The sequence below is a fragment of the Ochotona princeps genome, chromosome 12 (assembly GCF_030435755.1).
Source record: "Ochotona princeps isolate mOchPri1 chromosome 12, mOchPri1.hap1, whole genome shotgun sequence".
Lineage (NCBI taxonomy): Eukaryota > Metazoa > Chordata > Mammalia > Lagomorpha > Ochotonidae > Ochotona > Ochotona princeps.
Genome location: NC_080843.1, coordinates 87,660 through 108,607, shown reverse-complemented (window position 1 = coordinate 108,607; position 20,948 = coordinate 87,660). Strand labels below are relative to the sequence as shown.

Sequence of the window (20,948 nt, the reverse complement as noted above, 5' to 3'; positions counted from 1 at the left end):
CTGCGAACACCAAGTAGCAGCATCTCTGTGTGGTCATACTAAATATTTTCACTGCAGTATTCTACACTACTGTAGTACTGTACTGAGTATCCTGAGGCAAGCACCCTACCTTAGTATTCCCTCACTTTGTCCCCCCACCTCAGGGCCCTTGTCACGGCCCCCGCTGAGCACCAAGCCTCTCACACGAGCACCGAGCTCCTCAGGGAGGGCCAAGCCCCTCACAGAGCACTGAGCACCGAGTACTGAGCACCGAGCTCCTCAGTAAGGACCAAGCCCCTCACGGAGCACCGAGTCCCTCACGGAGCACCGAGGATCAAGCTCCTCAGGAAGGACCAATCCCCTCATGGAGTACAGAGTACCGAGCACCGAGCCCCTCACGGAGCACCGAGCCCTCAGGGGCACAGTGCGCCCAGCATCCCCCGCGGCTCCCGACTCCACTTCCGCGCAGCCGCAGAACTGGGCGCCCCGCCCCCAGGCCGCGGCGGCCGACATCTCGCGAGGTTTCTGTGCGGGCGCGCGGCGACGGCCCCTTGAATACGGCAGGCGCGCGAAGGGAGCGGAGGCTTGAGGGCGGCGGTTGGTGCGCCGGATGCGAGTGCGAAAGAGACATCGCGACGAGAACCATGGAGGTTCAGTTCCGACGAGAGCTCGGGACGCCGCCGGCCCCGTCCTCCGGTGGCGGGAGCGGCAAACCTCGCGAGGAGAAGCGGACAGCCCTGAGCAAGGTGGGGGCGGGGCCGATGGGGCGGAGCGGCCGGGGCGGGGCCTCAGGGCCTGGGCGGGGCTTCCGCACGGGACGGGGCGGGGCCTGAGCGGGGCTTCGGCGCGGGACGGTTACTTCGGGACGTGGCTTCCGGGGGCGTGGTCGGCGCCGTGTGGAGGTGGGATAGGGTCCGGTTCCGGTCCGGGTCCTGCGCTCCCCTCGCCCCTGACTACCGACGTGGCCCCAGGTGGTCGTCCGGCGGCTCCCGCCCGGCCTCACCAAGCGGCAGCTGGAGGAGCAGCTGCGTCCGCTGCCCGCACATGACTACTTCGAGCTCTTCCCCGCGGACCTCAGGTGAGAAGTGCCCACGCCTCCTGGGGGCGGTGCAGGGAGGCTGGGGCCTTGTGGACCCTATTTCTTGCCTCCATTCCAGTTCTGGTGGTTCACTTTTTTGAAAGGTAGAGTTACAGGAAGGGACAGAGAGTGCCTCCTGCTCGTTGTTCATTGCAGTGGCCGGGCTGGGGATCCGGGAGCACCTGGGCCCTGCTCCGCCGCCCTCCCAGGCTGCCAGCAGGGAGCTGGGTGGAGCAGAAAACAGGGCGGCACACCTGGCTGCATGTGGGTGCCACAGCGCCAGCCTCGAGGCGTTGCAGAGAGCTGTTCAGAGGGTCCCAGTTAAGAGCACCCACATGGTTTTCGGCGTGAGGGAGCAGGGAGGCAGAGCTGTGGGCCGGCCTTGCCACCTGAGGTGAGAAGTGGTGTCTTCTCCCCACTCTGTCTTGTTTCAGTCTTTACCCTCACCTCTACTCGAGAGCGTACATCAACTTCAGGGATCCAGATGACGTCCTTCTCTTCAGAGATCGTTTTGATGGATTTATCTTCACTGACAACAAAGGTTGAGTCACTGTTTTCAATCTTACAGTCTCTTAGGGTGTGTGGGGTTGGGTGGGATTTGTGTGGGACTGATTTAAAGTAAGAGCATACATTGTGAGTGTGTTACTGTGCTTGTTGTGTGCTGCTCCGCACAGTTGAAACCATGAGAGTGTTAGAAATGCTGTGAGACTCGACAGCTTAGCTGACAGGACGAGGGCTTCCTGGACCAGTGAGCTGACTCACCCTTGTTTCGTTCTGTGTTGCTAGTCAGTAGTGCACCCAAGGCCACTGTCTGTCCCTCACCCCTGTCACCCTGCACAGATGGCAAAATTCACCCTGTTCTGCCTGGGCCCAGTGCCCCACGTTCCTGGTTGCATCTTGAGTGTCTCCGCCTCCCCCCAACCCTGCCTTAGTGCCTCACTTCTGTGGTTACACCATGGGTGTCCCCTCCCCCCTCCTTCATCGTACCTCAATGCCTCCGCCCCGATTGTACCCCGCCCCCGCCTCAGTGCCCCGCCCCAGTTGCACCTTGAGTGTCCATTCCTCCCTGCCCTCTGGTTGCTTGCTGGGGTAGGACCTGTGATGCACTTGACTCTGTGTGTTATAGTAGAGCGCTGGCTCTAGTCCTGATTTCGATCCAGCGCTGTGCTGATGCACCTGCTCCTGTTGGTCCGATGTGGAGATCAGGTGGGCATTCCAGGCTTCTTGCTCAGCCTGGCTGTGATGGACATTTGGGGAACCTACCAGATGTCACATTTCTCTCTCTCCCTTTCTGCCTCACCCCTACTTCTCCTGTCCCCATTACTCTACCTTTCAAATAACTAAAAATACATGTGTTTAAGTGTTGACAGAACACCATCTTATACTATGAGGATGCGGCAGGAGCAGGTTCCCTTTGGTGAACATTCCTTGAATATCTGTGGCCTGCAGCTTGCCAATAGAAACAGGATTAGGGTCTAGTAGCTTTCTCAACCTCCAGCTTGAAGCAGAGCTTGCATGGTATGTGATGCCCTTCGATAATCATCTTTTTTTTTTTTTAATTTTTTATTTATATTGTTGACAATCTTTACATAGTTACGGTAAAAAGGTTCAGGGCTATAGGGAAGTGGGTAAGACTATTATGTCCATATTGTTTCCTTCTCGTATCTGAGGTAAAGGGGGATATTGAGGGAGAAGCCCCACCCAGTTTCCCACCCCAAGTCCCGGATGTGGGGCATGCTCTGATATCCTTGCTCCAGTGGTTTTAATAGTTCACCAGTTATGAATCGCTGCCATTTTCACCAGTCCCAGCTCGGTGAGGTCGTTGAAGAATCCACTGATTGTTAGAGTCTTCATTTGCCCAGTATTTCGCTGCCAACATATAGCTGAGGTGGTTGATTGACTTGGTTTTTCTTCTGTCTTTTCTTGACTAGGGTTCTGAGTTCAGTATTTCGATTGGGGAGATCCCCACAGAAACTTTGAGGTATCCCCAGACCAGATTCTTGTATGTTCTAGCAAACACAGGGCCCAGCACAGTCCATTGCCACGATCAGCTGGTGGTTGCAATTGCTGTGTTGGTTCTGCTCTCAGTCCTGACTTGCACTGGAACCAATGGGTGTTGCAGTCCAGCCTGGTTCTGCCCAGCACGTACTTGGCCCTCACATCAACCAGTGGGAGCTGCAGCCTAGTCGGAGCGACCCACAATAACCCCCACCCGGCCCGCCCCCTACCCTGGTTTGCCAGTATGTGTAGCAGACTAGTCCAATCTGTCCCACATCCCATTTGGCTCTCATACTTGTCAATGGGTATTAAAGCTTAGTTCCATCTAACCAGCTCAACTATCCAGCCCTCACGGATGTTGTTGAGTGCCTCTCTGTCTAGCCACCCCAGCCCCCATCCTAGTTTTCATGCCCTTCCGTGGGAGAAGTAACCCAAGAGGGGGGAACCCACTATTTCCCTCCCAGGTCTCTCTCAGTCCCGGTTTATGCACTCTTCGGGTGGTTCTGTGATTTGACTTGGCAGAATTAGCCCCCAGTGCCAGCTTCTGCCAGCTGTCTGCGGCTAAGCCCAAACAACCTTCACCCACTCTGATTTATGCTTGCCCCAGCAGGAATAATCAGCACAGCCTGGCTTTTCCCTGATCTAGTCCACATGCGGCGCACAGGTGTTGTAGCCCTGCTTAGTCTGGTCTGTCCCCATCCCAGCCCACGCTCTCCAGTGGGAGTAGCTGTCCGGCGAGGGGACCAACCCCTTAATCCCCCCGCCGGCTCTGCCCCCTCCCTTCCTGGTTCTCACGCGTGCTGGTTGGGTGCTGCGGTCACATCCAGTACAGGCAATCTCACCCTGGCATTCCACATTGTGCACTGGGTTTTGTCGCGACCAAACCTGGCTCGACCCACACTCTGTTCTGGTGTCCGGATTTGCCAGTGGATGGATGACATGTACTGATTCTGCCTGGTCTGCCCCCGACCCATGCCGAATGTATGCCAGTGGGAAACTTTCCATGGCCTATTCTGGGCTGTTTCCTATCATGCTTCTTGCGCTTACTTGCAGGGATTGTGTCCTGCCAGAGGAGTTGCCCAGGCTCCTCCATCAGAACCCCTCCCAATGCCAGATTTGGCGCATACCAGGGGGTCCATGAGCCAGCCCTACTCAGTTCACCTCCTGTCCTAGCAGGAATAGTGGCTTTTCTTGGCTGGCTTTCAACCCATTCTGGTTCTTGTGTTCGATATTTCAGCCCAGCCATGGCTCGTCCATACCCACATACAGCTCACACATTGCTCAGTAGGGGGTTGAGACCTAGCCCAGTCAGTCCCACATCCATCCTGGTTCTCCAGAACACCAGACGGTGTTGGAGTCTGGGCTGGCCTGGTGTATCCAATCCCAGTCCACACTAGTGCCACGGGAGACTACAACTGTTTCCTAATTAGAACGCAGATCCCATTCTAGCATCGATAATCATCTTTTACACATATGCCTTTTTTTTAAATATTTATTTATTTTTATTGGAAAGGCGGATATACAAAGAGGAGGAGAGACACAGAGGAAGATCCTCCGTCTGATGATTCACTCCCCAAGTGACCACAACGGCTGGAGCCAAGCCAATCTGAAGCCAGGAACCAGAAGCTCTTCTGGGTCTCCCATGCGGGTGCAGGGTCCCAAGGATTTGGGCCGTCCTCAGCTGCTGTCCCAGGCTACAAGCAGGGAGCTGGATGGGAAGCAGGGTCACCGGGACTGGAGCCGGCGATCATACGGGATCCCGGCACGTGCAAGGCGAGGACTTTAACCACTATGCTATTGCGCTTGGCCCACACATATGCCTTGTAAAGATTTATTTTTATTTAAAAGAGTTACAGAGGAAAGGAAAGACAGGGAGATCTTCCATCTGTTGGTTCACTCCCCAAATGGCCACAACAGCCAGAGCTGAGCTTATCCAAAGCTGAGAGTCAGGAGCTTCTTCCGGGTCTCCCACTTGGGTCCTACCGTCTTCTGCTGCTTCCACAGGCACATTAGCAGGGAACTGGATCACAGGCAGAGCAGCCTGGACTTAAACCAGTGTTCATATGTGATCTTGGTGCTGCACATAGCAGTTCAGTATGCTGTGTTACACTGCCAGCCCAGTGTCTCTTTCTTCCTGGACCTGGGTGAAGGGGGAGAGAAGGGGAGAAGCTGCACCCAGCATTCTAATTACATCAGTTCCTGAGGATGGGGGACAGCCACTCAGTGTCATCCCTGGGTCCCGAAAGTGTGAAGCATGCTCTGAGGATTCTGTTCCAAATGTGTTTTGTGTGTGTGTATGTGTATGTTTTAATTTATTATATTTTTATTGTAAAGTCAGATATACAGAGAGGAAGATCTTCCATATGATGATTCATTTCCCAAGTGACCACAATGGCTGGTGCTGTGCCAATCCAAAGCCAGGAGCCAGGAACTTCCTCCAGGTCTCCCACACGGGTGCAGGGTCTCAAGGCCTTGGACTGTCCTCAACTGCCTTCCCAGGCCACGAGCAGGGAGCTGGATGGGAAGAGAGGCTGCCTGGATTAGAACCGGCGCCCATATGTAATCCCAGCACGTTCAAGGCGAGGACTTTAGCCATTGAGTTACTGTGCTGGGCCCCAAGTGATTTTTATAGTTGTGAAATACTGTTGATTTTGTTGCTCCAAGGTTGAAAAAATTCTTCCAAGGTCCATTGGCTGACATAGTCCACCTCAGCGTCTCCATTTGTTCAGATACTTGCTGTGAACACTTAGCTGGGAGAGCTGTCCAGTTTGTTCTGCCCTTCATCCTCTGTTATGGTACTAGGTGTCTTCTATAGGCCCCGGTGGACTGCCATATCCTCTGTGTACATCTGGGCCTGCTGTCCACTGCATCATCTTGTGAGGAGCAGCTGAGGAGGCCCAGTTCTGACATATGCATTGCACAGTCAGACCACAGATCCCGCGATTCTCCCCATGGTTGGAGTTCTGAATCTAGTGATCCAGTTGGGGGGTGGGAGAGGGTCCCAAAAGAACCCTCTTCTGAGGTGACCCCAGACTCCAGTGTGTGTTAGCCAGTATGGGATCCAGCTCATCTCATCCACATTAGCCTACGTGCATAGTGGTGGTTGCAGTTGCTGGATCAGTTCTGTCTCTAGCCCCATCTGTTATGTAAACTAATGGATGCTGCAGCCCAGCCAAACCCTGCCTACACACACTTTGCCCTCATATATACCAGTGGGAACCAGAGCTTAGTCAAAGTGACCCCTAGTAACCCCCACCAGACCTGCCCCCAGCCCTGGTTCCTCCTGTTGATGGTGTGTTTAGCAGACCAGTCCAGTCTCAACCCAGTCAGCCCCACTATCCAGCTCATACTTACGCTGGTGGCTGCTATTGCCTGTCCAACCAGGTCCAGCCAGGTCCATCGAAGTCCTGGTTCTCTTGCTTACTTGTGCTAGCTGCAGCCCATCAGAGAGGTGCCCACAATTTCCCTACTAGGCCCACTCCCAACTCTGGATCTTGTATTTTCCGGGTGGTTCTGTGGTCTAGCTTCACAGGACTTGCCTTGATTCCCAGCACTTGCCAGCTGATGCTGCAGCAAGGCCTAACCAGCCTGGACTTGCTCTGGCTCATGCATGCACCAGTGGAAAGTCAGCCCAGCCTGGCTCTCCCCCTAACACAGCTCACATGCAGGCCAATGGGTGCTATAGCCTTGCTAGCCTGGTCTGCCCCTCGTCTTAGTTCTCATGTTTGCTAGTGGGAGCAGTCACTTAGCAGTGGAGTCCTGGCTGCCCCCTACCAAGCTCACCCCCAGCTCTCGGTCTTACATGTGTTGGTGAGAGCTGTGGCCTAGGCTGACATGGTTTGCCTCGCCTCAGCATTTGCCAGCAGGTGCTGTAGCCTGGCTCAACCCCGTCTGCCCCACTTCCAGCTCATGCTGGCAGGTGCTCAGAATAGCCCAACCTTGACTGCCCTTAGTCCCTGCCCTAATGTAAACTGGCTGGTGTTGTGGCCCGACATGGCCTATTCTGCAACATGTCCTGGTTCTCAGATCTGCCAATGGGTGTTATGAACTGGCCCAGCTTGGCACACCACCAGACCTGACCCATAGGCATGTCAGCGGGTGCTGTAACCTGGCCTGATCTGGGCTGTTCCCTGCCTTGGTTCTTGTTCTCACCTGCAAGGACTCCATCCTGACAGAGGAGTTTCCCAAGCTGCTCTGTCAAATCACCTCCCAGTGGCAGATCTCACCCACACTGGTGGGGACTTGGCCCACCTCCTGTCCTAGCAGGTACATTTGCCTTGCTCAACTGACCCACATCCATTTTGCCTCTTATTGTTGGGTGCTGCAGCCCTGCCCTACGTGGTCCACCTTCAGACCCAGCTCTCATATAGTTGAGCAGGTGTTGAGACGAAGCTCAGCCTTGCTTACACACACCCTGACTCTCACAAGCACCAGTGGGTGCTAGAGTCTGACCCTGTCTGGCATGCCCTAGACCCAGTCCACACCCCTGCCATGCAATACTTTAGCCATGTCCAGCCCAGGTTGTCACCCCCCAATTCCAGCTCTTGCACTCCCAGTGCAACCCTAACCCAGTCAGGGCATTGCCTTAGCTCCCTAACCAGGCTCGCTCCCAGCCACAGATCTTGTGCATGCCAGTGGTTGTTCTGACCCAGCCTGGTATAGCCCATCACACAGCTTGGCCTTTACCATTTGATGCTACAGCCTGACCTGTTCCAGCCCACCCCCATTCCCAAATCACTGGTGGGGTGCTACAACCTAACCCTGCCCAGCCTGCCCCCATCCCTGACTTTCATGCAAACTGGTAGGTGTGATAATCTAGCCTGGCATGGCCTGCACTCCATCATGGTTCCTGCACATGCCAGTGTGCTGTAGTTTGGCCTGGTCCTGCCCAGTCTGCCCCTGCAGAACCAACCCGCAAACTTGCTGACAAGTGGAGTAACCTTGCCTGGCCTGACCAACATCCACGTTTGAACCATATGCTCAGCAGCGGGAGCTACAACCCACCAGGGGAGTTCTCCAAGGTCACCCACCAGACCCACTCCCAGACCCAGATCTCACATGTGCCAGTGGGTGCTAGGCCTTGTAGAGCATAGTCTGCCCCCTCTGTCTCTGCCTTTTTGTGTGCTGGCCCATCCTGCCCCACACCCTATTCTTGGATGCACCTATGGGTGCTGCATCCTGGAACAGCCCAGCCTGTTCTCAACCCCAGTACTCATGAGTGTCTTGGGGTTCCATGGTCATGCCTAGCTTAGCCCATCACTATGCTAGCTCTTGAACAGACTAGCAGATATTGCAATTCCAAAGGGGTGAGCCTACATATCTCCCACAGAATCTGCCCCTAGACCTGATTTTCTCATGTGCCAGTTAGTGTTATGACCCAGCCTAATGTTACCTGTCCCCTGTTCTGATACTCACTGGTGGTGCTGTGATCCAACCCTACCAGATAGGCCAGCCCTAGCTTTAGCGTGTGCCAGTTGGTGGTGGTCAGCAGTCATTGATCCTAACTAGCTCAGCTCAGGTCTCCAATGTGGGTGGGTGTGTCGGTCTGACCCAGAAGGTTCCTCCAGCTTCCCTCCTCCAAACTGCTCGGTCTTAGCCCCCTTGCTTACCTGCAAGTACAGTGGGCTTGTCAGTGGAAGTCCCCTACAAGTCATTCCTCACCTGAAGTTCCCTCAGTGGTCCTCTCTCCCACACATTCCCATACCCCTAAGCATCCCATTCCGCAGCGTGGTTCTCTCAAACCCAGTCTTCTGATGGGTGGTGTGCTGGCTTGGAGCTCTGCTTGCCCATTAGGGACCCAAACTCCTGGCATGTGTGCTGGCCCGGAACCCTATCCCTCCTCCTATCTAAGATCCACAGATTCACAGATTCACAGTTCTCCAAGCCCAGTCCACCAGCACACCACATCATCAGGCTGGCCTAGGGCTGTCCCTGCCACACACCCCACCTGAGATCAAGGGCGTGTGGAAGTCCCCAGGCTCAGTTTGTTTGGGTGTGAGCTCCCCAGGTCCCTGTGCCTCTGCCAGCGCCATCTCCCCGGCCTCCCAGGTGTCTCTTTTAAGCAAAGCAATTTCTTTGGCCTTCTTTAACAGAATAAATTAATCTTTTAATATAAGGAATATAAGCTAATATAAGTTACCTGTGGTCAGTGTTGTGAAGCCAACAGGTGGTAAATGTGTTTCATTCTGGACTATGATCTTTCGCGCTATGAAAGGTTACAGAATAATTGTGGAGTTTGGCAGATGCTTGGGAACATAGCGAAGCAAAGGTATGAGCTCTGCTGTGTGCTGCAACCCCTGGTCTCAGCCCTGGCCGGAGCAAGGTACCTTCCAGGTGGTGGTGACAGCCTGAGTGTGCTCTGGCCCTGTTTCTGGTTATAGGCCTGGAGTACCCGGCTGTGGTTGAGTTTGCTCCATTCCAGAAGGTGGCCAAGAAGAAGCTGAAGAAGAAAGATGCCAAGACGGGAAGCATCGAAGATGGTGAGCCCTGTCACATATTTATACAGATGGCTCTTGTCCCAGGCTGGATGGTTTTGGATTTACGTTTTTTTCTTTTTTGCTTTGTAGATCCTGAATACAAGAAGTTTTTAGAAACTTACTCTGTAGAAGAGGAAAAAACCAGTGCCAGCCCAGAAATCCTGCTGGGAGAGCTGGAGGCAAGGGCAAGGGAGCTCACAGGTCTGCTTTACTCCATCTCCTCCTCTGGGGATGCATGTTTGTGAGCATTCTGCTTATTTTCATGATTGTGTGTGCCAAGTGAAGCTTAGGCAGATGTCCTCGTGTGCTGGGGATCCCAGCTCTGGCAAGGGACAGAGTGGTGGACATCACGCATGAAGCCTCCTTCTTTGTGACACCTTCTTATGGCAGTGACAGGAGTGGGCATGCATGCCCGGTGGCCAGGGCCTTAAATTCCTGATTTACTTTCAATAGTGAAGTTACTCAGCAGAAAGTTTGCTGTGAGCTCTGCCAAATGGTGGAAGAGGAGGAAGGCAGGGCAGGAACTGGGGACTGAATCCCGCGTCCACACAGGCAGCAGGATGCATGTGTGATGGATGACAGTGTGGCCCATATTCCCATTCCTGAGAAGAGGCAGGGTCTCTGCCCTGGTCAAGGAGAAAGGGAGTAGACCACACAGCTTGATGGGGTAGATGTGCAAAGGATTCCTGGAGCTTGGGGCTCTGGCACCAACACTGACAAGGCAGGGAGTGTGATTTCATTGTAGACTTGTTGAAAGTATAGACAGGAGTTTCAGACTCCTTCCTGCCCTTCTTGTGTCCTGTTCTCTTGTGCAGGATCTGACTTCAGGGCATGGAGTTTACTTTTTGTTTGTGTAGATTTCTAATATTGTTTACATAGTTGCTAGGAATACCTGCCCATGTGGCTTTCCAATTATGGTGGGGAGGGTTGAGGTGTGGAGGTAGGTGGGTGGGACACATGTTTCTGTGGCTTTTTCCTCCTAGGTCCTCAGGGGGGTAAGGGGAGGGGGCCATTTCTTGCTGTCAACTGTATCAGCACCAAGGATGACACCTTAGAGATCCCGCTGTGACACAGAATGTTCCAAAGGTGTTACTTGAGTGGTTTTGTTATTTCTGAGATGTTGTCAGTTTCATTGCACCAGGGTTGAGAAAATTCTTCTAACATCTGCTGGCTGACCAAGTCCACCTTGGTGCACAGACCCAGGAACATGCTGTAAAGCTTGGTCAGGGTAATTGTCTAACCTCTGACAAGGCAGTCAGCATCCTCTGCTGGTCTAGATGAGCTGGTGGTCATGTGCCCTGTGTACATCTGGACATGCTGTCAGCCTCACGAGCATCAGAAACTAAAGAGGGCTAGTCTCAATACCTGCACTCCAAGGTTGGACCATACATTCTGTGATTTTCCCTGTGATCAGGGTCTGAGTGCAGCGATTAGTTGGGGGGGTCCCCCAAGAAACCTTGTCTGGAGTGACCTCAGACTTGACTCTTGTGTGTCCCAGCTAATGCAGGGTCAGGTTTGGTTCTGTCACCTACACCAGCCAGTGTATATACTGGATGCAGATGCCTGGTTAGTTTTGCAGTAGCCCCATCTCTCAGGCAAACCAACAAGTACTGTGGCCCAACCTAGCCCGCCACAGACCCACGCACACTGTCAGGTACTATGGCCTAATCAGGGTGACCCCCCAGCCTTGTTTTTTAAATGTGCTGGAATGGGCTACAGCCTAGCCCAGTCCATTCTGTATCACATCTGGGTCTCGTTCACACTCATGGACGCTACAATTTAGCTCAGCCTGACCCAGCCCCAGTTGTGGTCCAGACATATGCCATCAAGTGTTTCTGCCTTGACCAGCCTGGCCTGCACCCAGCTGTGGCTTTCAAGCAGGGGAATAGCTACAGTTCCACTATCAGGCTTGCTCCGGATCTGGGTCTTGCACCTGCTAGGGGGTGCTGTAGTCCAGCCAGACATGACTCACACCCAGTCCTGGCACTTGCCAGTTGGTGCTGTGACCTAGCCCAGCTGGCTTGCACCCATTCTGGGTCTCATGTATGCAAAGGGTGAGCTGCCTACCCCAGCCTGGCCTACTCCCAGACTCCCCACTCCCCAGTCCCAGCTCTTATCCTCACCAGTGGAATCAGCTGCCCAGTGAGAGAGTCCCTGAAGTTGCCCTCTCAGGCCTGCTCCCAGACCTGGGTCTTGCACATTCCATCAGGTATTGAGGCCTAGTCTGGGATGGTCCCACCCCCAGTTTCAGCATTCACCAGCAGTTGTTCAGCCTGGTTCAGCCTGTCCTGCCTCCAGTTCCAGCTCTTGCTGGTGGGTGCAATAGCCCAACCCAGACTGGCCCACCCCAATCCCTCATGTGAACTGGTGGGTGTTGCAGTTCAGCCCAGGTTTGGGAATATGTGTGTATATGCCATAAAAGGTCTGTGGGAGGAGTCTCATGTCTAAATAGGAAATTCATTAGTGTTTTGTATACAACCTACACATACTGCTTGAAGGTAATTTCATGTGATTAGATACAACTGATTTTGACAGCAATGTGTCACACAAGGTCAGCCATGTAGTCTCCTGGGTCAGGTCTGTGCTTAGACGTTCAGAATACATGAGTGTGTAGTATGTTATGTGATGCAGTGATGGGTCTGTAGAAGTCACAGGAGGCGCTGTTGACATTCAGGAAGTGTCGCTTCTGTACCTTTGCTGTTTGTGGTAGCCAATGGCTCTTAGGAGCCTGCCTGTGAGTGTGCCGTGTGCAAAAGGTGTTCTGGCACCTGCCTGCCAGGGTAGATTTTAAAAATAATGATACCCCTCCCCTAAGTACTTAAAGGTCAAAGTGAAGTACTTGAAATTTTATTTTTAGAATTAAATGTCACCTACTTGCTCTGTTTTAGCTAGAAGAACCACACCTCTTTTGGAATATATTAAAAGCAGAAAGTTGGAAAAACAGGTACGTCAGCCTTTGGCCTGGTGAGTGCCCTTCCTTGCCATGTCTGTCGTTTCCATGCAGACAGCTCATACTCGTACTTTTTCCACGGCTGCAGAGAATTCGAGAGGAGAAGCGAGAAGAACGAAGGAGAAGGGAGTTAGAGAAGAAACGCTTGCGGGAAGAAGAGAAAAAGAAAAGGAGAGAAGAAGAAAGATGCAAAAAAAAAGAGACAGATAAGCAGAAGAAAATCACGGAGAAAGATGTAAGGATTAAGGTAATTTGAGGAAACTTTGTTTTCTAGGAATCTTTTTCTCAGGGGAAGCAAAGGATTTTTTTGGTGTTTTGTTCTAAGGTAATTCCCACTGGAACTCACTAGTGATGCAGGGGCAGGTTCTCACAGAGCCCTCTGGAAGCACACACTCAGGTGCAGCCAGGCTGTGCTGTAGGAACCAGTGTCAAAGGCTCCGAGTCTAACCCAGCTGCAGGTCACTTCCTGTGTTGGTGTGTATAGATGACGTGGTGATCGTCTGGTGACCCCAGCTGATGGGGGCTCCATCTTAGGATCTGCTGTCAGTCTTTGTGCGACTTGAAAGGTACCCCATGTCTGCTGCTCACATCTCGCTGTGCAGGCCAGCCTGGAGTAGCTGATGAACAGCACTGTGGGCAACATGATATCCTAAAGTATCTCCAAAACTCAGGAGGGTCTGAGCTTAAGCTGGTTTGCTGCAGGGATACAAGGTGTGCAGGATGACTAGGTAAACCATCTTTGTCCGAACATCCGTAGCAATTTAAGTTGGCTTTGATAAGAATTGAGTAAGGATCTGTGTGGTTTTGAAATTGAGGATCCCAGTCAGGACAGTGAAATACAGATGATTATGTTAGCAAGGACAAGTCCTCGAGGCCCAAGACCAGACTTTTCCTAACAAACATTCTCGAAAGAGGCAATAGCCCCCGAAAGGTGACCAGTGAGTGCAGCCCTCAGCTGCTGTGCAGGCAGCAGGAGTGTTTGTCATCTGATCTCATGTCCTTTCCAGAGAAGCCCAGCAGCCGTCCAGGGGGTGAGCTTTACATTCTCAAAGTCACTGTCAGTAGCGCATCCCTTGCCTGTAGCCCATGCCAACCATAATTTCAATTAGAACTTTTAGCATATAGCATTTTGTGTTCATATTTATTGCTATGAAATGAAGATGAGCAAAAGCAGTGAAAAAAACAAATGCAGGTAAAGTTCAGGGCTCCTTGCATTAAAAACAATCAGAGTAAGCACAGCAGGAGAAAGAGCTGGTTCCGTCCTGCTCTGAGCAAGTAAGCCTGGGTTGGTCAGGCAGCGAGCATGAGTAGCCTTGGCTCTGCCTGACGGCCAGACATGGCATGGGCTTCAGGTTGTCTGGCCCCAAGCTTTGTTTTGATAAACAACTGTGTTCCATTTGTGAATCTCTGACAACAAGTCATCCTGAGAGTTTAAATGATTAAAAACCTAAAAAATGTGTGGAGAAATTTGCTGACAGATGGAAGACAACAATGTAGAATGTATCCTCCTGGTGAGTCCTCTGTGGGAGCAGCCCAACGTTGGCTTGCCCTGAGACCTCCATAACTGCACTGCAAGCTTAAGTCAAGCAAAATTCTTCAACACACAAGCTGTGAGCTGCAGTTGACATTATCAAGGAAATGCTGTGATCTTCTTTTCCAGAGCTTTTAAAAAAAGTATGTGTGTCTGCTTGGCTGCTCATATGCAGTGTGTGAAAACAAGTGCAAACAAGTATGTGTGTGCATGTGCTTGTGTACGCGACCAGGTCACATGTATGTAGTGAACACATGGATGAAGGTGTGTGTGTATGTGACTAATGTGCATACACAAGCATAAACACAGGTGGGGGTGTATATGGCCAAGCCACCTGTGTATAGTGTAGACATAGATGAAGTTGTGGGGGTGTCTGACACACACACGAGCGTAAGCACAGGTGGGTTATGTGTGACCAGGTTGTGTGCTGATGAATGACTGTCAGTCTGTTGTCTCCTGTAGCCCCCAGACGTGTGCCCACGCCATGTTCTGAGCATGGTGCTGGCTTGTCTGCAGTCCTCTTGTTTCATGTGTTTCGAGTGCTCCTGTTATTTTCCTCATGCTTCTGTGCCATCCACTGGGATAGCCTGTGCTGCCCTCTAAACTGGCCTGTTTCCATCTTGTTTCTCTGGGGCCTTCCAGACCCTCTTGCCCGCATCAGAGTGCTGACTTGCACGCCTCAGCTGGCTGCAGGCAGCATGAAGCGGCTTGTAAGTGTGGGGTTATCTAGTGGATGAGTGGCTGGTCGAGGCATGTCACAGAAAGCAGTGCCCATTTACTGAGGAAGTTCCTGTTTAAGGATGCCACACAGGCTGAATGGGCACTCACTAGCTGACATGGTCATTCACTTCCAGTATTTTCCTTAATTTAGGTCGGTTTTGTTTGCAGATGAAATTTACCCATATGTATCTGTGTGTAGTTTTGCTACACTGAAATCTATAATGTTTACTGTTATGAAATCTCAGAAGTGCATCGGTCAGTTCTCAGTTGTACAAAGGAGTCTACCTGCCCAGGCCCCAATGCAGAAACGGTCAATTTGATGTGTCCCAGGAGCCTGAGGCATCTGCTACTAGAAGAGGGCTCTTAAGTTTTCAAAACTGTCAACCATTCTAAAGCCATCTGCCTAAAGCAACCTTTGGAAAAAAAGTTATTGTCTCCCTTTATTATAACAAATTTACTTGTTAGACAAAGTAGAACCTATCAACAACAGAAAGAAGGCAGAAAGTGGAAGTGGTCCCTGTGTCCACTGTGTGTGTGAACGTTTCAGACAATTCCCTCCATGTGCGCAGACCAGTCACAGCCACTTTGGACCCTGATGCCCCATGGGCAATAGGTGTGTGCAGCGCTGACCTGGGAGATTGCCCGCCAGCTCTGTCTGTGCAAACACTGTTTGTGGTGTTTGCACAGTATGACTGCTGAAGGACACGCATCCAGAATTTTGAGTGGTGGCTGACTGTGGTACGTTAACTTCTACATCGGGATTGGAAAGTTGGGAACCTCTGCTTGTGTTGTTCTGTAATTCAAGGAGTCAGCTATGCCCCACCATGTTTCATGGCTGTGAGATGTTTCAGTGACTGAAGATGCCACTATGTATTAAACCAACCCAGGGTTTTTTGACTTTCAGCTTTCTTTTGTTATTCAAACATTTGGGCTTAATAATAGCATATATTTTTACTTAGCAACTACTTTACAACTGTGCTCTTGAGGTTGATACTTCACTAATATCATAATTTCTCAGCTTCTTAAGAAACCAGAAAAGGGAGAGGAACCACCCACAGAGAAACCAAAAGAAAGAGGCGAGGAAACTGGTGTTGGAGATGGAAAGCCAGAGGTCGTGAAGGCCAGGCCATTGGAGAGCTCACTGGAGGAGCTCAGGGAGAAGTGAGCAAGCTTTCCTTGTTACTGCCCCTCAGCTCCTGTCGCGGTGTGCTCCTGTGTCCATCCACATGCGCAGTGTTGCAGGACAAGAACACGCCTGTTGTGTGAGGAACCGGGGAGATCCCTGGGTGCCCAGCTGCAGTCTGCTGTAACTCATGGCTGTGTCTTGGGTACTCCTCTGTCTTCCCTGCTCTCTCCTCCTGGAATGGGGACCCTGTGTTTTGGGTCTTTGGGTCTCACGAGTTTTGTCAGTTTGCCGTGAGGTGCAGTGCCTCATGATCCCTACAGACAGTCTATTTGTCCAGAAGTAGATCCATAGAAGGGTTATGTCAGTTGTCTTCCTTGGCAGCTATGGGTTTGTTCCTGCCTTTTGAAGGTCTTGCCTCTGTCTGCCTCCTAGGGTGTCCACATGCAGTGAGTGGCAGGAGTCCTGGTGCTGGGACAAGAATGCTTTTTGTGCAGCTCTGAAGGGAGCTTCTCTGGACATAGTCCTTTGAGGGGGGTAAGATTTATTTACTTTAAAGGCAGAGTTAGGTCTTCCATCCTCTGGTTCATTCCCCAAATGGCTGAAACAATTAAAGGTGAGCCAGTCTGAAGCTAGGGGCCCAAGTATTTGAGCCACCCTCCTCTGCTTTCCCAGATGCATTTGCAGGAAGCTGGGTCAGAAATGGAACAGCCAGGACTTGAGATGACACCCATATGGGGTGCTGGTACCACAGGTGGGGGATTGGCCTGTTACATCATTACATCGCCCCCAAGAACACAGCACTTAGTAACCAATGGACCAGAAATGTGCCCCTGACTCACCCCTGGCCTTGAGGCCTTATGTGACTAATGTCCCCTGACCCAGGACTCCTGTCAGTTGTGACATTTGGATACCTGGTCCCCAAGGCTGTTCTGCAGTTGGTGAGAGTACATTTCAGCTGAGAGGGTGAGTGATAAGGCTGGAGGCAGACCACCAGTTTCCCAGAATCACAAGAATGAGCACGTGTCCATTTACTGTTGGTTAGGGTCTTAGTAGATGCATAATGTAAGTTCTTGCATGACTGATATCACCTGCAAGTCCCAAGGCTGCATCAGGCTGAGTGCTCCTGGCTCCCCGTGAAGCCACTCAGGTCTCATTGACTCTATAGGGAACAGGAGGGCTGTGTTTACTTTGGAGGGTTAATGAACATTGGAAAAGGTGAGGTGCTATAATATGCTTGCAGTGTGTCTTACTCAGATACAAGGACAGATGCTGTGGTTCCATCTGTTGATGTTAGTAGCAGCACAGTGTAGACAAGCTGGCAGGTATCACGGCTATTGACCCTTTGTGTTGAGTTGCAAGTCACAGCCTGACCAGGGAAAAGAGGTCTTGAGAAAAATAAGTTGAGGGCCCGGCGGCGTAGCCTAGTGGCTAAAGTCCTCGCCTTGAACGTGCCAGGATCCCATATGGGCGCCGGTTCTAATCCTGGCAGCTCCACTTCCCATCCAGCTCCCTGCTTGTGGCCTAGGAAAGCAGTGGAGGACGGCCCAATGCATTGGGACACTGCACCCGCGTGGGAGACCTGGAAGAGGTTCCAGGTTCCCGGTTTCGGATCGGCGCGCACCGGCCCGTTGCGGCTCACTTGGGGAGTGAATCATCGGATGGAAGATCTTCCTCTCTGTCTCTCCTCCTCTCTGTATATCTGATTGTAATAAAATGAATAAATCTTTAAAAAAAAAAGAAAAAGAAGTTGAAATACAAAGATGGCCCACAGATGATAGCAAGAATCCCAGGGCTCACTGTGAGTGTGGGCAGCCTTCCAGAAGGAACAGAGATGAGCTGAGAAGAGAGCCCGGACTGGAATGTCCCTGTGAAGGCTTTAAGAGGCCAGGAATGTGGTTCCTAACTCATTTGGGGTCTTCGCCCAGCTCTGTGTTGTGAGGACATGTGGTATGTCACAGTCACAGCTGCTCTTTCCAAGCAAAGACTCATTGAGCCAGTAAGGAAAAAATGTGGCTGGGTGTGTTGGGTTTGGGATTCATGTTAGGGTGTCTTGCAGCATTCACAGCCTGGGGCAGCTGTTACGGTTCACCTGATGCACAGCACGCCCTGGAAGTCAGAACAGGAAAGCAATCAGCCATCGTGTTCTCAGAGAATCCAGTCACTTTTCACTGGGAAAAAATAGAGTTGTGTCTGCTGTGAAGCTGGCACATTTGTGACATTGTTTGAGGATTAGGGTTAGGAAGAGTATGGTTGTGAAGCCGTTCCACACTGGAATGCCTGGGTGTGAATCCCAGCTTGATTCCTGTATTGAACTTGCTGCTAATACACACCCTGGGAGGCAGCAAGTGATGGCTCAGGATGCAAGTTCTGCCATGCACGTGGAGTAAATTCATGCTCCTGGCTTGGGTTGGCCCAGCCCTGGCTGTTGTGGGCATTTGGGGAGCAAACCTGCAGATAGTAGTTCTGTCTGTCTGTCTCTCTTTTTGAAGTAAATAAATAATACAGTTTACCTGTAAGTAAGGAAAAATACTAATGACAGTTCATGTGGGTTTCTTTTATGTTATTAAGATATTCTGGTTGTTCATGAATAGTCAGACATGGGATTGGTGGTAGTTGAATCTCTGTGGGTAGGGAAGCTGACTGTGATACACGTGGAAATGGCTTGTTACCGTGTAACTTCTCATTGACAGTTGTAGTTCACTGTCTGGTGGCTAGCCCTTGTATGCCCTGAGGGACAGAGGCGCAAACTTGCTTGTTTGCATCTCACAGGCCGGATGCCCCAAATGATGTTTCCCTGCAGAGCATTTTGGTTTTGAACAACTTTCTCCCAGATATAAATGCCTGCTTTCACTTCAGAGTCAGTTTCAGTATTAACTGTCTTACTCTTCATAGTTGTTTCCCCATTCTTTCTTGGCATCCCGTCTGGCTTCTGGGCCTGAAAATGGAGTTGGCCCTGTGTGGTGTTGGCCTTTGGGAGTGACCTTGTCCTTCTGCCGTAGCAGGACCAGCCAGCTGTGCAGCTGCATCAGCCAGGAACTCGCCTGCGAGTCCATGAGTGTGGCCGAAGACCCTCCAAGGAGGGCTGTGGTGGGATTAGCAGGGAGGCAGAAGACTCAGCAGGGGCTGCTCCCGAGAAGAATGAAGAGGCAGAGTGAGTCTTGTGTGCTTCATGATACCTATTTGTGATGGCCTCAGCCTCCTTGGAGGAGAAGAGCGTCCTGGGTCTCTGACTACCCCGAAGGTAACCTGACTTTAGGAAGGAAGTTGCATGCCGCAGACAAAGAGGGGGCATGGAAACATCTGGAAGCCATTCCTAAAGGAGTGCACATTTAAAAATTGGACATACATTTAAAGATTTTTAATACTTCTAGTATGAACTAATATGTACTACTAAGCCAGAACAGGAAATGACTTACTATAAAGTAGAAAAGATAATAATAAAAGAGGGAAGAAAATAACTACCGTGGTGGTATTAATTCTGAAGCACTTAGGGTTATAAGAATATAGTGTCCACTTTAGGTCTCATGAATTGTTAAACATGTGAGCTGTCAAAATACGTGCCTGGTGCTTCTTGTCAGCCATGTCAGCTATAGTGCTGAAGAAAGAACAGCTCCTGTTCCTTTGTAATCTGTCTGTTGGGTCTGGTGTGACCTGATAAGATGGCTTCCCAGCCTTGTCCCGGGCGTGCACCTAACTAACCCTTACGGCTTCCCAGCCTTGTCCCGGGCGTGCACCTGACTGTAAGCATCAGGGTGCTTAGGTCTGTGGAGAAGTGGAAATGTTGCATCAGGGAGGGAGAGCCTGCGTTAGCTACTGCAGCCTGTTTTCTGGGTCTTCAGCACTTACACTTTCATAGCTTAATGAAACTTTGTAAAATTGGTATTGTACAGTGTTTTTTCGTTTTTTAAAAAATTTATGTTTTTTACTCTGTGCTTTGAACTGTTTATTAAAGTGTTCAGGGCTATGGATTTTAAGTCCTGAGGTTATGGTACTTTTTCTATATGGAATTTTATATGAAATACTGCTTTTTAAGATGTGGCTTCAATCATCTGTATCATTTGCTGATTTTACCCATTTCTTATTAGTGATTAATTATGAAACATTTCTGCATCAAAACACTGAGAATCCCTCTGTCAACTGAAGACCTGTGACTGCTGGACGTGGGGTCTGTCCTGCGCAGTGGGCTCTTGTCTGTGCTTCTAGGGCATGAGAACCTGGGGGGAGAGGAGAGCAAGGCCCCGGCCAAGAAGGGCTGGGCTTTGGCATGTAGCAGGCCTTGCAGGCCATGTGTGTGCCATAGCCACTTGGCTCTGCCATTTCTGTAGTATGTGAGTGAATGGCTGTGTGCCAGTAAAACATTGTGTATAAGCCAGAGCATGGACCAAAGGTGCTGCCTCATGGCACGTTGTCTGATCTGAAGACTCTAGGACTGGTGCCTCTCATGTCGGAGACATCTTGGCTCTTTCTTATTGCCTGGTGCCTGCAGTTCTTTAGAAAATGCTGATGTTTTGGTCTTGGCATCCCTTTTTATTGTTAAAAATTACAACACCAAGGCTGGCTTCCTTCTGACTTTATGTTTCTGTTTTGATATGGCACTGCTGCTTCCGTTCATGTAAAAATGCCATCCCCGGGACCACCAGCCATTTAGGGCTGGGCCAGACAGCAGCACCATCACTTAGAAATGGGTCAAATACGGTGTGTGTTTTTATAAGTTCCACACAAGCTTTTTGAGGTCCTCTAATGGTCAGCCAAAGTGAACTTTGTTCCTTATTAAAGGTCATAATCTGGAAACTTCCTTACAAAACAAAAGATCTTCCCATTTCCACGTTTAATTTCCAAATTCACAGAACTTACAAAAATGTTTGCGTTTGTACTTTCAGAGGTAATTAGATGAATAGTTTTTAAAAAGAAAACTATTAAATTTAAAGAATCAATATCCATTGCAAAAGCAGGTGAGAAAACACCCTAAAATGCTTCCCAGTTAATATCTGTGTCTCAGAAATCAGCATTTTTCCAGAAATCAGAGAAGTTAAGACCCTGAACTTGGCATGAAAGGAAGGAAGTGGGCTGGAGGCACCTGTTCCAGGGCC

The 20,948-nt window shown here is 50.8% G+C and overlaps 1 protein-coding gene across 6 annotated transcripts; it reads left to right on the top strand.

The window, feature by feature from the left end:
• The first annotated feature begins 496 nt into the window (after window positions 1-496).
• Window positions 497-19,316, top strand: UPF3A (UPF3A regulator of nonsense mediated mRNA decay). Of its 6 annotated transcripts, XM_058670533.1 has the most exons (10): window positions 497-725; window positions 951-1,057; window positions 1,492-1,598; window positions 9,436-9,534; window positions 9,622-9,732; window positions 12,420-12,475; window positions 12,570-12,728; window positions 15,751-15,893; window positions 16,291-17,257; window positions 17,606-17,877. In XM_058670533.1, the coding sequence occupies exons 1-9, from the start codon at window positions 624-626 to the stop codon at window positions 16,385-16,387; spliced, it is 981 nt and encodes a 326-aa protein (XP_058526516.1). In that variant the 5' UTR covers window positions 497-623; the 3' UTR covers window positions 16,388-17,257; window positions 17,606-17,877. The 6 variants fall into 6 exon arrangements, with proteins under 6 accessions (XP_058526516.1, XP_058526515.1, XP_058526514.1 ...); XM_058670532.1 differs by lacking the exons at window positions 16,291-17,257; window positions 17,606-17,877 and adding an exon at window positions 18,861-19,316; XM_058670531.1 differs by lacking the exons at window positions 16,291-17,257; window positions 17,606-17,877 and adding an exon at window positions 18,858-19,316.
• The last annotated feature ends 1,632 nt before the right edge of the window (window positions 19,317-20,948 follow it).

Bases quoted from the DNA above. Each gene is read 5' to 3' on its own strand.
- UPF3A (XM_058670531.1), top strand. From the start codon at position 624: ATGGAGGTTCAGTTCCGACGAGAGCTCGGGACGCCGCCGGCCCCGTCC. The intron at 1,058-1,491 runs GTGAGAAGTGCC...GTCTTGTTTCAG, and splicing joins CTCTTCCCCGCGGACCTCAG to TCTTTACCCTCACCTCTACT. The intron at 9,733-12,419 runs GTCTGCTTTACT...GCTCTGTTTTAG, and splicing joins AAGGGCAAGGGAGCTCACAG to CTAGAAGAACCACACCTCTT.